We start from the raw sequence: 16,848 nt of genomic DNA on the forward strand, positions 1-16,848 counted from the left end.
CTATCACCAGTCACATCTACAGCTGGGTATTCTTTTTGCTTTGGCTCCATCCCTTCATTCTTTCTGGAGTTATTTCTCCACTGATCTCCAGTAGCATATTGGGCACCTACTGACCTGGGGAGTTTCTCTTTCAGTATCCTATCATTTTGCCTTTTCATACTGTTCATGGGGTTCTCAAGGCAAGAATACTGAAGTGGTTTGCCATTCCCTTCTCCAGTGGACCACATTCTATCAAATCTCTCTACCATGACCCGCCCGATATTCCTGCTTAGAGGCAAAGAAACTCTTACATTTTCATGACCTTGAATTAAGCACTGATTTTTTTAGATATGATTGTTGTGCAAGCAACAAAAGAAAAAATAATCTGGACATCAAAATTAAACTTTTTTGCTTTGCAAGACACCATCAAAAAATAAAAGGACAAGCCACAGACTAGGGAAAAAATATTTTCAAATCATATGTCTAGAGAATTTGTATCTAGAATACATAGAGAACTCTTACCACTCAACAATTTTTTTTTAATGGCAAAGGAGGGACTTCCCTGGTGGTCCAGTGGTTAAGAGTCTATGCTTCCACAGTGGGGAACACGGATTTGTCCCCTGGCTGGGGAATGAAGACACCATATGCTGCAAGGTATGGCCAAAAACTAAGAAAAATTTTAAATACAGAAAAAGGTTTAAATAGGCATTTCTCCAAAGAAGATATACAAATGGCCAATAAGAGCATAAAAAGATGGTCAATGTCATTCTTCATCTACAAAGAGATATCACTTCCATTCACTAAGGTGGATTCAACCAAAAGATAGTAACAAGTGTTGGCAAGGATGTGGAGTAATTAGAACCCTTAGACACTGCTGGTGGCAATGTAAAGTGGTGCAGTCACTTTGGAAAATAGTCTGACTGGTTCTCAAAAGGTTAAATGTAGAGTTATCATATAAGCCAGATATTCCACTCTTAGGTATATATCCAAGAGAGACAAAAACATACATCTACACAAAAACATGTACACAAATGTTCAGAGCAGCATGATTCCTAATAGCCAAATAGAGAAAACAACCCAAATGTCGATCAAATGATGAAAAGATAAATAAAATGTGGTCTATCCATACAATGGAATGATAATGTCATAAAAAGGAGTAAAGTTCTGGTATATACCACAACATGGATGAACCTTAAAAACATTATGCTACGTAAAAGAGGTCACACACCAAAAAATACATATTATACAACCCAGAACTGGTAACTGTATAGACCGAGAAAGTAGTTTAAAATGGTAACCTAAGGCTAAGGGAGGGGTGGTAGGGAAAGCAGGAATGGGAAATAAATACTAGTAAGTAGGTGGTTTGGGGGGAAGTGTTCTAAATCTGTTGTTCTTCAGTTGTTAAGTCATATCTGATTCTTTACTACCCCATGGACTGCAGCATGTCAGGGTCCTCTGTCCTCCACTATCTCCCAGAGTTCTACATCTAGATTGTGACTAGACTAAAAACATTTAATAGTACACTTTAAATGGGTGAATCTTACAGTATGTAGACTTAAAATGTTTTATAAAAGGGGCCATCAATTGATTGCAATGTATGAACCTCTCCTGCCCTTGATCAAACTAAAATTTTGAAAACGCAGCTGCGAGATAATCAGGGAAATCTGAGCAAGACTCGATATTAAGCAATTTGTGGGTTATTTTGTGTTGTTTTTTTTTAATGTGCCAATGAGTTGTGGTTATGTTTTTAATAGCGGTCTTATCTTTACAGATACATCCTGAAATATTTTCAAATGAAATGGTCTGGAAATTGCTTCAAAACCATCAAGGCTCAGAGAGGCTATAGATAAAACCAAATTGTGAGAGCTGAGTGATAAGTATATAGAGGTTTGTTATACTAGCCACTAGAGTTGTGTTTTGGAGAAGGCAATGGCACCCCACTCCAGTACTCTTGCCTGGAAAATCCCATGGATGGAGCAGCCTGGTAGGCTGCAGTCCATGGGGTCGCAAAGAGTCGGACATGACTAAGCGACTTCACTTTCACTTTTCACTGCCATGCATTGGAGAAGGAAATGGCAACCCACTCCAGTGTTCTTGCTTGGAGAATCCCAGGGACGGAGGAGCCTGGTGGGCTGCCGTCTAGGGGGTCGCACAGTCGGGCACAACTGAAGCGACTTAGCAGCAGCAGCAGCAGAGTTGTGTTTGCATTTGAAACTCAGTGAGAGATAAAGGTTTAAAAGAAAATAAAAACATTCCTACCAAGTACCTATTTTCATTTGGCTAAATATCTCTATATATATTGTGAAGAAACTCATTTAAGCAGTGTATAAAATGAACATGTGGTCAATACATGAAATCTGGGTTTCTGGGGTTTTTTTTAAATCATTTTGTCAACATTAATTTGTTGTATCTACAACATTCTGCCTTCAAATAAAGCCATTACTACCAATCAGACAATGATATCTGTGTTTATACAGGTATATTCCAACTACACACCATGTCAGGAGAGAAAATTAATTTTAGTCCACACTGCGATGTGTCAGGTAACAACTATCAATGACATATTGTCATTCTTCACAATTGAAGTATAAAAAGAAAGTTTTATGAATTTTTCTTCCAGACTCTACTATTTCAGCTTGTCTAGCCTTCAGCCAGGTGAAATATAGGCATGTAGGAACGAAATCAATTCCTCTCAGCTTGAATTTTGCATGAGAACTCAACAGGAATATATATTTCTGAAGATACTACAGAACTAATATATGGACATAAAAATGCTGGCCAATTTTCCTCCAATTTTTTTCTCTCAGAAAAACCAGAGAAAGACTGGAGTCAAAGAAAATGAGCACGAACTTGAACTCTAAGGTGTATATAACATAAGGAGAACTGTGACAGCAACTCACTGGGAGGCTACACTATGTCCTTGCTCTAATACCAACATAATGAGTAAGCAATTAAAGGTGTCACCTTGGTGTAACACTCATTTCCAGAACTGCTCCAGCTAATAAGGCACAGAATCTGGACCAGGATGCTTCATATTCCCATTTAACTCCTTTGAAATGGAAACACAAACTTCCAAATACCATTGGCCAAGTATTTTTCTACATGGATTATAATTGGTAAGAAATTCAGAGGGATGGTATGGGGAGGGAGGAGGGTTCAGGATGGGGAACACATGTATACCTGTGGCGGATTCATTTTGATATATGGCAAAACCAATACAATATTGTATAGTTAAATAATAAAATAAATTTAAAAAAAAAAGAAATTCAACCTCAGAGAAAAACAAACTGAAATCATAGAAGGTTTTTGTACTCATTTTGAATGGACTATTTCTCAAGATGGGCACTGTTATTTATGTGAGACAGCAAGCTGGGACCTGTGTTCTCACCCACCACACTTCATTACCTGAAATGAAGGAACTCGGATCAGGCTGAAGGGACCGGAACTGGTTGACATAGTACTCGCGCTGCTCTTCCGTTATCCTCCAGGGTTCGTCTGGGTAACTAGTGCTGTTATCCTGCAATTCTCTCTCCACTGAAAAGGACTTTAAAAAGAAATCAATAAGCAAATGCTCACAGAATCTGTCTTTTGTGAAATGAAGTAGAAATATTAAATCCCAATAAAAGTTACCGAGGATTATACTTATTTTTTTCTCAAGGGAATAAATGTGAACACCTCATGACTAGAGTTTAATGTGAACATAAACTTCTGAAGGGCAGACATGATGCTTTATACTTTTTTGTGTGTGTTCCCCAAAATTGCTAACAGGACTAAGCATGAAATATTGAACACTCGGGTAAGTGACAAAAGATTTACCAATGTGACGAAGGAGGGGAAGTACAATCATTCTTTTCTTCAAATATTTGCCACATTTTGACCCTTTCAAATTAGCTAAGCAGATCATAAAATAATCTAGATTCTTTTTAAGTCATTTTTTAAAAAATCTAGAACAGTTATAACTACATCATCTTTTTTTCTGAGGCATTCCCAGTGTATAAATCTGGGAATCAAATGCTCAGAATCAAGTCCCATGTCCCCAGGTCCCACTTGAGTGGCAAGTCAGAATCACCAAACCTCTCATTCCACATTTGTGAACTGAGGGTTCTACTTAGTAAGAGAGTGGAGTGCAGAGATGGGCTGTCATGGTACCGCAACAAACAGGGTAACAAGGGGTGCATCTGACCTGCCACTAGAGGGCATGCAAGCCAAATTTGAGAATTTAAGGATACAGAACCAGTGTAGTAGTGCAGGAGAACAAGCTCTGCAAGGGAACCGGAAAAGAAGCAAAAATGGTGATTCTGGAAAGAGCAGCCCAGAGCTTTGTTCCATCCCTCCCATCTACTCTGAGGTTAAGGTGCTTCTTGCAAACGCCACCTTCATGGAACAAGGAGGGTAAGCCTTTAAGACAAAAGGAGACTAGGAAAGGAGAAGTATTACTACTAATGAGCTATCAAGCTGCCTGCTTCTTGAACGCAGTATCAAGGAACTAATCATTAGGAAGGTATTCTAGTCACTAGCGCCAGAAAAAAACAGTAGATCATCTCTGTCCCCTGCCCCAAATTCCCCAACACACACACACCCCATTTTTGGAAGTAATTCTTCCCAGGAACACTTGACCTTCCTCTAATGCCATTCAGAGAAGAAACAAGTCTATAAAAGCTTGAGTTGTAATATAACCTTGAGATGCCATCTTTGAAGTTTTCATACTAGATGAGTTTCCACTAAATGTAAATCAAACCATTTTTAAATGCCCTGGAAGTCATTATCCATTAGTTAATGCCTTAAATTCAAAGAGTGTTTTGAAACTCACAAAGTATTTCACCCTCTATCTCACCTGAGTACCTCAAACTTTTGAGAAGTAGCCACAGGAGTTAGTAGTATCATTTTCCCAGATGAAAACTGAGGCTCAGAGAGTTTAAGGGACATGCCCATAGACTTCACAGAACTCCTGGAGTCAGCAGATAAATGCAGTTTTTTTAATCTGTTGCCAAAATTTCCATGCTAGGTGTTGGCTGCTACATTCCTTGGTACTAACATGGAAGCTTCTACTCCCCTAGAACACACTCCCCTTCATGCCTGGAACCAAAGCTGCCATACCCAATTGTTGTTAGCATCAGCCCACGCTTGTTCTTTTCCCAATCCCATGACCATCTGTTCACTCTATTTCCTCTCTCATATTACCTGACTCCTGAGTGGCATCAGTAGTCTCTTGTTCTTAGTTGCTCAGTCGTGTCCGACTCTTTGTGATCCCATGCACTGTAGCCCATCAGGCTCCTCTGTCCATGGGGATTCTCCAGGCAAGAATACTGGAGTAGATTGCCATGCCCCTCCTCCAAGGATCTTCCCAACCCAGGGATTGAACCCAGGTTTCCCACATTGCAGGTGGATTCTTTACTGTCTGAGCCACCAAGGAAGCCCAAGAATACTGGAGTGGGTAGCCTCTCCCTTCTCCAGGGCATCTTCCTGACCCAGGAATCGAACCGGGGTCTCCTGCATGGCAGGCGGATTCTTTACCAGCTCAGCTACCAGGGAAGTCTAATCTGACAGTAGAAATCAGGAATAAAAAGGAGAAAGTGATTGATTTTCTCTGCTTAAAAGCGTACAGTATGACCTGTTACTCAATAAAACAAATTCACCTCCTCCACCTTGCTTTTACAACCCTTATAATCCAGCCTCCTCCTTGGTCACATAGCAGGCTTCTGATAGCCCATATGCTCTCTCCTCATGGGTCAGATTTGTGCCTTCTCCCCAAAACACTCTTTCTCTGATCCCAGTGTGCACAAATCCTACCTATTCTCAAGCTCCATGGCCCTGAAGGGCTCTCTGATGTACCTGCCAGGCCCACAGGCACTGCAGAGGTGCTTCCTGCTCCCTAGCCCCCCAGCTCTGCTACAAAGATGGGTCTGGTACCACATGTGCACCACATGGCCCACCTCATGCCTGATCTCCTCCACCTCAGTCTGAGTAAGGGTGGGTGGGCACACAGGATGCTCTGGTGTAGAAAGCTCTTCTCTAGAGAGAACAAGCTGGGCCAGATGCTCATTCTTGGGGATATAGATAAAAGTGGAAAGATAAACCAGCAGAGAAAGCAGACCCTGAGCAGATGTACAGCAGAGTTGCGGTGTCAAGCTGGGGCCAGCTGGGACTTAAAGTCATGGGAGAGCCAGAACCAAGCACAAGCAGAACCTGCAAGGTACAGAAGTACTAGAAAGAGTCTGGGGGTTGTTGGGAGCCAAAAGGTAAATGGACACTAAAGTCAACTCAACTAGGGCAAAGCCCGTTAATAGAGTAATAAATATGAATAACCAAGAGCTCCCATTCCTGGGGACCACTGGGTCACTCCTTGTCTCTCATTTTTTGGATTCCCATGAGAACCCCAACCCCTTTCTCCTTCTCAAGAAAACTTAAGCTGACAGGAAGAGCTCCCACTCCTTAAAACCAAAAGTGCCTTCCAACAACAAGGGAGGACATGTGAACACTGGGCAACCTGTACATGGTGTGGCCCTTCTACCGGCTCACACAAAACACATTCATTGACCCCAGTCTCTTTCCCTTTGCTTTTCACTGCATGTTTTTAACTGATTTGACAAACCAAGTGATTTGAACATCTTACAATGTGAATCCCAAGTATCATACAGTTTTTGAACATTTAAAGTGTTGTTAAATATCTTCATTCAGGTTTCAATCTGGAGGGCAAGAGTTGTATCATCTAAGCCTTCATTCCACACACAACCCCTAGCAGGCACAGCACAGACACTACAAAGCCAGGTGGAGGGCCACTTATTGACAGGCTCTAACAACTTCAGGGTTATATCTTATATTGAAAGAGATGCAGAAACACTTCTCTAAGCTGCGCTTAATGAAAGAAAGCCTGTAAGTCCATTTCATCTTTTAAAGCTTGAGATCTATCAACAGACATCCCTGTCAGTCTCATGGTCTGATCTCTATGGAGAGGTCTCAAGTTCCTCATCCATTTAGTGAGTGATTTCAGAGACAGGTAAAGGCATATGGAAGGGGCAGATCACATTCCACATACCTGAAGCCAAAATATTCCAAAACAAAGCTGATCTATTCCCTGATGGCTCAGGCGGCAAAGAGTGCCTGCAATGTGGGAGACCTGGGTTCGATCCCTGGGTCGGGAAGATCCCCTGGAAAAGGGAATAGCTACCCACTCCAGTATGCTTTCCTGAAGAATCCCATGGACAGAGGAGCCTGCTGCGCTACAGTCCATCGGATTACAAAGAGTCAGACACGACTGAGCGACTAACACTTCATTTTCACTTTGGGTTCATTTGGAGGAGATGGTTCCCTGTATCTGGTCCCTGTGGTGAGATGGCAAACCTGGGTTCTCCTGCACTGTAGGCAGATTCTTTACCATCTGAGCCAACCTCAATGAACCCAAAAGGCAACCATAATAATCAAAGATCTGAAAAGTCAGTCACCTAAGAGAGAATATCTACTTGCAAAGACTAGAGGCACTGAGAAATGGAGATGGGGGAGCAGTGAGCCTTGGGCCTCTGAAGAGAAGCCAGAACCAGGAGGAGCTCCACCTCCACGTGTGCCCAAGGAGCACCCCCAGTTTCACCCCATCTCTAGTGGTTTGGTTGGCTGGGTGGAGATCTTTGGTACTTGGTGCCAATTTTGAGCTCTGGCAGTGTTCTCAAGAAAATATAAAAAGAGAGAGAGAGAATCTTCCACATCTGTGTGCTTAAGCCACATACATATGGTTCATTATACAGTTTCTCTAGACACAGGAGAATTAGATTTGCTTATATTTAAAACATTCAAACCCTTGGTTTTGTTTCAAGTGAAATCCAAATATCTCACACTGCAAGTTGCTATCTCTGGGGAAAACAGGCTGTTTATAATGAAAGAGACTTCAAAAGACTCATTTAAAAAAGTAATACTATTAATAAAATCCCAAAAGGCAACATCTACCCCTAAAGTATCTTAAAATCAAACATAGTTGAAAAATATGAATTGCAAGAAGGCATGTTGGGGAGAACTTAAGAAGGGAATGTGTATTTTTTCAACTATAGAACATTTCTGTTTAGCATATAATTCTACCCTGGAGGCCTCCTATAAATGCTGCCTTAGAGTCCAGCCATTTCACCTGAGGGTGCAATGATGATCGTAGAACAGAGTCCTTTTGGTGCTTAGCAAACAACAAACCATCTGGGGGAGCAAAAACTCCTAGCAAGCCCACAGTGTCTATGTGAGGACATCTCCCCTGTTAACAATCTTTTGGAAATAAGAATGCCATAGAATAACCACAGATCAAAGCATGATCTCATGAACAAAGGTGTGAGAGGACTCAACCACCCTAAAGGGAAAGACTGGCTCACAGGCTGTAAGACCAGACTATAGCCTACATGAACATTAAACTGCCTAAAGAAAGATCATAGGAACTGATCCATCATGGGGCAGAGAAAAGAGTCAGAGAAGCAAATGATAGCTGTGCTTCTATGTGGGATTATGCTGGCTGTCCTTTGATCATTCACACCCTACCTGCCTGGTGCACGGGTCTCACTGAGTGGCTGCCCAGCCAGGAATGACATTTTCCAGCCCTTCTTGCAGTTAGCCACAGACACATGACTGAGTTCAAGCCAATGCAGGGGGAGTGCAAGTGACCTGCACCACTGCCCAGAAGGGCTAGCACCCCATGGTTCTCCTCTGTGCTTCCCCCATTGGCCCACTGAGAAAGGGATAGCAAGGCCACAGGACACAAGGAGCCCTGGCGCCTGAATCACTATGTGGAGGAAAGCTGTCTGCCAACCTGTGAGATGAGTGAGAAACAGACCTATTGTGGGAAGTCATTAACATGCAGGGCATTTGTTATAGAAGCTATAACTCTAACCAACCTATTCTTCAAGCGAGGCCCAAAGGAAAGGCAGACCTGCCTAGTACCAATGGCACAGCCACTGCTGCACCAAAGATGAAGCATGAAGCCATCTTTTTGTAATATGACCACCTAATAACAGCTTTCTAATTGGATTGCTCATGCAGACTATCTATAGGCACAGCATGCAGATGCATCTTTACAACCATCTTTCTGTGCTTGGTTAATATGACTCTATCTTTCATGAGTTTGCAGGAGACTCTCAGGGACTTAGTACAGAGTAAAGAAAAAAAGAGGGCTATGGTAAAACTGAGAAAAGTTGTTAAATGAAGAAAGGAGCTAGAGAAGTAGACAGAACTCAGTGATTTTGTCTTTCACATCCAACCATTCTGTGTCATACTCTGTCTATATAGTCTTGTCCTGTTTCCCATCTCACTCTCATTCTAACATAAGGCCCATGATGACAGGAAATTTTTTCTATTCTGATAACAGTTATATCCCCAGAGCCTAGAAAAGTGCCTATCAAGCAGTAAACACTCAAAAGGTGTCTGGCAAATGACCGGAAGAACTGTCAATTCTAACTCACAGAACAGTTAACCTGAGTTCTCCTATAATGACTGGAGCTGAACTTTAAATGCACTTACCAAACAACTGTCACTCAGCAGTGTAAAGGCTGGACTCACCTATGAAATCAGAGAGGGTAAAAAACTTTTTTTTTTTCCCACTATTTAGCTTTAAATAATTATAGATTCACTGGAAGTTGCAATAAATAACTTCTGGTTTTGCCTACAGTGAAGTTAGTCACAATTAAATCCTAACAGAGCAATTTAACTTTATCAGTTTCTTCATGGAAATAAATCTACAAAGATGCCTTTAATCACATACTACCAAGCTTACTTAGGGATCTAATCTCAACAGCTTAGAAGCCTGAAGGCCAAACTATAGAAATCTCTTGAGTTTAATGAGCAACGCACAGTTGCTGCTTATTAAGATAAACTAAAAAAATTTTAATGATCACCACAGACATCGAAGAATGTTACATAATACATATTCATGATTTTGCTAAGTGTCATTGTGAGCACCTAATATACTGGATCTGTTTTCATCTTCACAACAACCCTGCAAAGTAGGCCCCATGAGCTTCATTTTGGAGAACAGGAAACTGAGGATTAGGGAAGGGAAGTGACATACCAAGACCACACACCTAGTAAATGGCAGAGTCAGAATATGAACAGAGTCCAGAACAAGTACTCTCACTCAGCAAGCTCTGGGGTTCTTCCTATCTTAAACATCCATCCATCCATCCTTTAACGATGTACCATTTCCTTTTAAGAATTAAACTCACTGCAATGCCTATATTATTTCTGTTAATTCTGCAGATTGAAGATCTCAGCTGAGGATGTGAATATCCTATACTTACACCTCCCTCCCCATTATCTAGTTTAGTTGCAGATTCTGGCCAGCGAACTATTAAATTATACAGAGCACCATCTTATTTCTTACGTAACTTTTGCTTATAAGCATCTGGTATGTTTTCATATCAGGAAAAAATGACCATGTCTGTCATCCTCAGGGCATGCTGGCATGGTAGCTAACCCTTAGAGGTTACTTACTATTTCCCAATGGATGAGTCAAGGACAAAATGTTACAGGCAATCTACCCTGCAAGCAAGACTGCTGGGAGGACTGAAAGGATGCAGACTAGTGAAGAGTCCAGAAGAGTAAGGGGGCCAGAGAAGAACTCGGTCAGTAGCACCTCCTGTTGGGATAGGTGATGGGGGCATGACACCGCCTGCCCCGCTGAAGTCTGGGGATACTGATGCACTTAGGGGTGAAATGGTGCTGCTGTAAGGAGCCTTTCCTGTTCACACCACACCATCTACTAAGACCAAAGGGGCCTAGGAATCAAATACCACACTCCTTTCCAGCTTTACAAAGTACTTTCTGACACCAGGAGTTCAATCGGGTGTTCTCAGCTACATCTAAGAGGCTAATTCAGAGGCACCCTGACTATCAATCAGTGGGGGCCCCAGCTACTTCCACGAAACTTCTGAACACCGTAAACCTTTAATGTAATGCTCACAGAGATGGGGTGGAAAAGCAACACTGACCCCACAAGTAAAATGTGCTCATTTGCTTTCATGTAACCAACCTGTCTAACCACATGGATGCTGGAATCCTCATATGTACCATCCTACCATTCTGACATTTCTCACTGCCTCTAAGCATGGATTCTGAAATACCTTAAGGTGGCAACCCAATTAGTCATGCTATTTACTGAATCAACATCTTTGTTCCATAAACATCCTTCAATCTCTATCCCAAGCACCCTCTTCTTATGTCCTGGAGCCACCTTTCTTTCAGTGATCCAGTATCTCCTTAATATTCTCATCCTGTAATACACATGTTTGCCTTTCATGTAGAAGTGTCTCTCAGTGAAGAAATTAGGTGACTACAATCACTTGAATCATTAAGAAGCATTTACATTGGGAGAACCCGGGGATACCACAATAGACAGCTACAAAAGATGTAGGCTGAGAAAAGTAAATTGCAGTATCATTCAGTAAAATGTTTTAAAAATAAGGGATAGCAAATTTCAAAACGAATTATAAGTAGATGAAGGAAATAAGTAGGAAAAGGAGGCTGGATGCTGTGAAATACAGGACCTCTTTGTGGTAATAACAGTGACCACTGGGGTATCTGTGGGTTCTAGGTAGAGTCAGGGAAGTAGAACACACATATCGACCTTCTACCCCTCAGGAGATGACCAAACTCCAGCTAGGGTTTGAAATCAAATGGGGAATGGATGTGGTAAAACAAGATGTCAAACTAAGAATAAATCACATGCATTCCAATAAAATTTATCAAACTAGTTTTTCCAGTTACACACAAAGGCAAACAAACATATACCCTCTCCCTCCCTCCCTCCTTTCCCTCTCTCCCTCCTCCTGCTCTTCCTCCTCCCTCCTTTCCCCTCCTCCTTCCATTTAGTCAGAGGAAGAGAATTTAGCTGTTTGAGCAACTTTGAGAGGTCAACACGCACACGCACACGCACACACACACACACACACACACTGTGTTGACATTTACCATCCTTAAAACAGGTTTTCCCAGCCCTAATCTCTACCCATAAAGAATCTGCCTGCAATGAGGGAGACCTGAGTTTGATCCCTGAATTGGGAAGATCCCAATGGAAATGGCAACCCACTCCAGTATTCTTGCCTGGAGAATCCCATGGACAGAGGAGCCTGAGTGGGCTACAGTCCATGGGGTTGCAAAGAGTCAGAAATGACTAAGTGACTAACACTTTCACTTTCACTCTCTACCCATAAACTAATTCAACTTTGCTGTCAAGAAGGTAGAAACAAGAAATCAGTGCCAGCAGGCCTGGGGTGCTCCAGACCAAAAAGAAGTGGAGTTCCTAACCTCCTCCAAGTGCGTTGGGGGCCCAGGACCTCCTCTCAACCATACAAGAGAAATGCTAAGAACTACACCAAGATTTCACTTTTCACTTATCATACGGACCAAGATTCCTAAGTTTCTTAGCACACTGCATTTGCATGGATATGAGAAAAGACACACTCTCATACATTGTTAGTAAGTGTGTAAATGGGCACAGTCTCTAATTTGAAAATCTCTACCAAAAACTAAAAATGTGTAGCCATCTCACCCAATTATTCCATTTCTAAGAACTGATCCTACATATATACAGTGAGTTTTGAGAATCTGCCCCTAGAAGACTATTAAATTCATCCCTTCAGAAAGGAAAAAAAAATCACAGCATGTATGTTTATGGTTTAAAAATTGAGTAAAAGATATTTTTAGTGGGATCTAGTTGGAAGGATATTTTATTTCTCAGACCAGTCTCCCTAAAGCGAGGTTAAGGTATACTGTATATATTAGATATATAAGAATAGCTATATGTGCTTATATATACATAAAACATTCCCAAAATGATACAAAACAAATGGACTATCTTGGCTACCTCAGGGATGGAAAACCAAGAAATATAGGATGCCCATTCCTCCAGGTGAGGCTCACAGATAAATGAGTGAACAAGCAATGAACTGCTTTTTAAGAATGAAAAAAAAATGGGAGCCCCACATGTATAAGAAACATTAGAAAGTTCTCACACTTCATGCTATCAACGGGAAAAAAGCATAGATAAATTCAGACAAAGGAGAAAACCAAGAGGGCAAGAGTGAGGCTGAAGAGGGCATTTTAAGAAGGTGGTCATTGTTAAATGCTGCCAAGGGGTCAATGAGACATGGACTTAACACAAAGTAGTTTCTGGAAACCATGGCAAAGACAGAAGCAGTGGTGCATGGTGGGAGCAGGAAGGTCAATTCCAAACCCTACACCAGCAAAATCATAAATGACTATGCCATCTAGATGGTTAAGATCACTTGTGAAAAGTAAACCACAAAGGGGCTTCCCTAGTGATCCAGTAGTGAAGATTCTGTACTTCCAATGCAGAGAGAGGGGGTTTGATTCCTGGTTGGGGAAATAGGATCCCGCATGCCACATGGCCAAAAACATTAAAATTAAAAAACCACAAAATGATCTATCAATACACTACAACAGAGAAGGAGGAAATAAGATTTATCATTTCTTTACAAATGCTGTCAACTATTCATCAACATAGGTTGTGTGCTCAGTATCTGAAATTTCAAAGGGAAAAATATCCAACATCTGAATGAAAAAATAAAAATATCTGGGCACTGAATCCACATAAGCACCTCTGATACGCCAAGCCCACAAGCTGCAACAGTGCCGACCCAGAGTCCCTAAAAGCCTTCCCCAGTTCCCAGAGGCCATGTTCCTTCCAACGAAGACAGGAAGGACTTAAATACAAGGCCACAGAGGAAGCTACAAGTGAGGCTGTCATGGGCATAGCAACATGGGGAATGAGTGACTCGCACAGTCTAGCACCACGACCAATCCCTATTAATCGCCTACCACCAAAATCCTTTCACGTCACATCCCCTCATCTACATGGCTAATTCTGGTTAGCATCTGCTTTCTGTGATGTGCAGTCCAGCCAAACCAAGTTGACAGGCATAAGAAGGAAACCTAAGAACTGAGGAAAAACACATCAGCCATGAAAACCACAGACTGCTGTCCCAAAAAAAGGCCCCATGTTCTCATCTTAAACTGAAGGCTCCAAACAGGAGGAGGGACCTCCACTGACACCAAACAAACATTAAGGGAATCAGCCAGTTGCAGAGAATTACAATGGACTATTAAATTCATTCCAACTAATTCATGTTACAGAACAGAGAAGGAACTTGCCTAAGGTCATGCAGTATATGGCTAGACCTGGGCAAGAACCTGTCTGACTTTTGTGCATGATCCCATAAGTCCTCTTAATGGCCAATGGCTGCCAAATACTTCTACTCAGTCCCAACTGTCCCCAGCCTCTGGCCACATATATCCTACCATCTCCTTGACACTGCCTTTTGGCTGTCTCAAAAGCTCAAATCTCAACACTGATCTCATGATCTTGCCTCAATACTCCCAACACTAGTTTTTCATTCAGGGCTTCTCAGATTAACAGATGACATCACCATCCATCCACTTCCTGAGACAAAGACCAGAGAGTGGTGTCCAGTGTTTGAACTCTAGCCCAACTGCTTCCTAGCTGTGACCTTAAGCAAGCTAAATGAAGTCTTTATACCTCAGGTTCTGTCATCTGAAAAATGGGATAATGATGGAAATTACCTTATAAGATAGTTCTAAGCACAGCAAGAGAGGTGAATAAAATGCAAAGCTCATAGTAAACATCTCTGTTTGTGCAGCTCCCTCTCTCCTCTTGCCTGCTCTCCCTCAGCCCTACTCCCTCACTTGGACAATAAGGATCAGCCCTTACCCTTTCAACTCAAATGTGATTTCCCACTGGAAGACTTCCTTGATCAACCCCTGCCTGCTAAGGCTGGGTCCTAACTTCCCACCTCCTTTTTCATCCTCAAAGCACAGTATAATTTCTGCTCACCACACATCATAATTATATATTTGCTTTGTGATGGTCTGATCAATAGCCACCTCCTCCAATAGTCTATAAGCTCTAGGAGGGCAGGGAATGGGAGTACTATATCTCATTTTTGTACTCTCAACATGGTACCTGGCACTTAACAGGTGTTTAGTAAACATTAGTTGCTTAAAGTACTCAAGAAATAGAGGAAAATAATAGAATGGGAAAGACTAGAGATCTCTTCAAGAAAATCAGACATACCAAGGGAATATTTCATGCAAAGATGGGCACAATAAAGGAAAGAAAGGGCAAGGACCTAACAGAAGCACAAGAGATTAAGAATAGGTGGCAAGAATACACAGAAGAACTGTACACAAAAGGTCTTAATGATCCAGATAACCACAATGGTGTGATCACTCACCTAGAGCCAGATTTCTGGGAATGCGAAGTCAAGTGGGCCTTAGGAAGCATCACTATGAACAAAGTTAGTGGACGTGATGGAATTCCAGCTGAGCTATTTAAAATCCTAAAAGACGATGCTGTGAAAGTGCTGCACTCAATATGTCACCTAATTTGGAAAACTGAGCAGTGGCCACAGGACTGGAAAATGTCAGTTTTCATTCCAATCCCAAAGAAAGGCAATGGAAAGAATGTTAAAACTACCATACAATTGCACTCATCTCACATGCTAGCAAGGTAATGCTCAAAATCCTTCAAGCTAGGCTTTAATAGTATGTGAACCAAAGTCTTCCAGATGTAAAAGCTGGATTTAGAAAAGGTAGATTGATCTTTGATTAAAGATTAAATTGCCAACATCCAATGGAGACAGAAAAAGCAAGAGAATTTCAGAAAAACATCTACTCCTCTTCATTGACTATGCTAAAGCCTTCGACTGTGTGGATCACAACAAACCGTGGAAAATTCTTCAAGAGATGGGAATGTCAGACCACCTTACCTGCCTCCTGAGAAATCTGTATGCAGGTCAAGAAGCAACAGTTAGAACCAGACATGGAACAACAGACTGGTTCCAGATTGTTAAAGGAGTACATCAAGGCTGTATATTATCACCCTGCTTATTTAATGTATATGCAGAGTACATCATGGGAAATGCTAGTCTGGATGAATCACAAGCTAGAATCAAGATTTATGGGAGAAATATCAACAACCTCAACTATGCAGATGATACCACCCTAATGACAGAGAGCAAAGAGGAACTAAAGAGCCTCTTAATAAAGGTGAAAGAGGAAAGGGAAAAAGCTGGCTTAAAACTCAACATTCAAAAAACGAAGATCATGGCATCCAGTCCCATCACTTCATGGCAAAGAGATGGGGAAACAATGGACACAGTGGCAGATTTTATTTTCCTGGGCTCCAAAATCACTGCAGACAGTGACTGCAGCCATGAAATTAAAAGACGCTTAGAAGGAAATCTATGACAAACCTACACAGTGTATTAAAAAGCAGAGACATCACTTTCCTGACAAAGGTCCATATAGTCAAAGCTATGGTTTTTCCAGTAATCACGTATGGATGCGAGAGTTGGACCATAAAGAAGGCTAAGCACCGAAGAATTGATGCCTTCAAACTGTGGTGCTGGAGAAGACTCTTGAGAGTCCCTTGGAGAGCAAGGAGATCAAACCAGTCAATCCTAAAGGAAATCAGTCCTGAATATTCATTGGAAGGACTGGTGCTGAAGATCAAATACTTTGGCCACCTGATGCATAGAGCCAACTCACTGGAAACAACTCTGATGCTTGGAAAGATTGAGGGCAGGAGGAGAAGGGGGCGACAGAGGATAAGATGGTTGGATGGTATCACTGACTCAATGGACATGAGTCTGAGCAAACTTTGGGAGACAGTGAAGGACAGGGAAGTCTGGCATGCTGCAGTTTATAAGGTCGCAAAGATTCAGACATGATTTAGAAACAACAACAAGTTTTTTAAAGTGCTCAGGAAGCATGTTTACTAGAAGAAAAATGGGCCTAGAGATTAGAAGAGAAGGCTTGGGACACCAATCTAAATGAGAGCCCAAGGCTATCGCCTGCCAGGTGGCCATACAT

General features: G+C 41.7%; 1 protein-coding gene across 2 annotated transcripts in view; it reads right to left on the reverse strand.

Moving 5' to 3' along the window:
- The window catches only part of REPS2 (RALBP1 associated Eps domain containing 2), a 252,936-nt gene that overhangs the window by 139,061 nt on the left and 97,027 nt on the right, over positions 1-16,848 (reverse strand). For both annotated transcript variants that reach the window (XM_061408068.1, XM_061408067.1), the window contains exon 6: positions 3,385-3,523. In XM_061408068.1, coding sequence (XP_061264052.1) covers positions 3,385-3,523 — 139 coding nt within the window. The remainder of the gene's footprint in view (positions 1-3,384; positions 3,524-16,848) is intronic.

The sequence above is a fragment of the Bos javanicus genome, chromosome X, assembly GCF_032452875.1.
Source record: "Bos javanicus breed banteng chromosome X, ARS-OSU_banteng_1.0, whole genome shotgun sequence".
In the NCBI taxonomy this organism is placed as follows: Eukaryota; Metazoa; Chordata; class Mammalia; order Artiodactyla; family Bovidae; genus Bos; species Bos javanicus.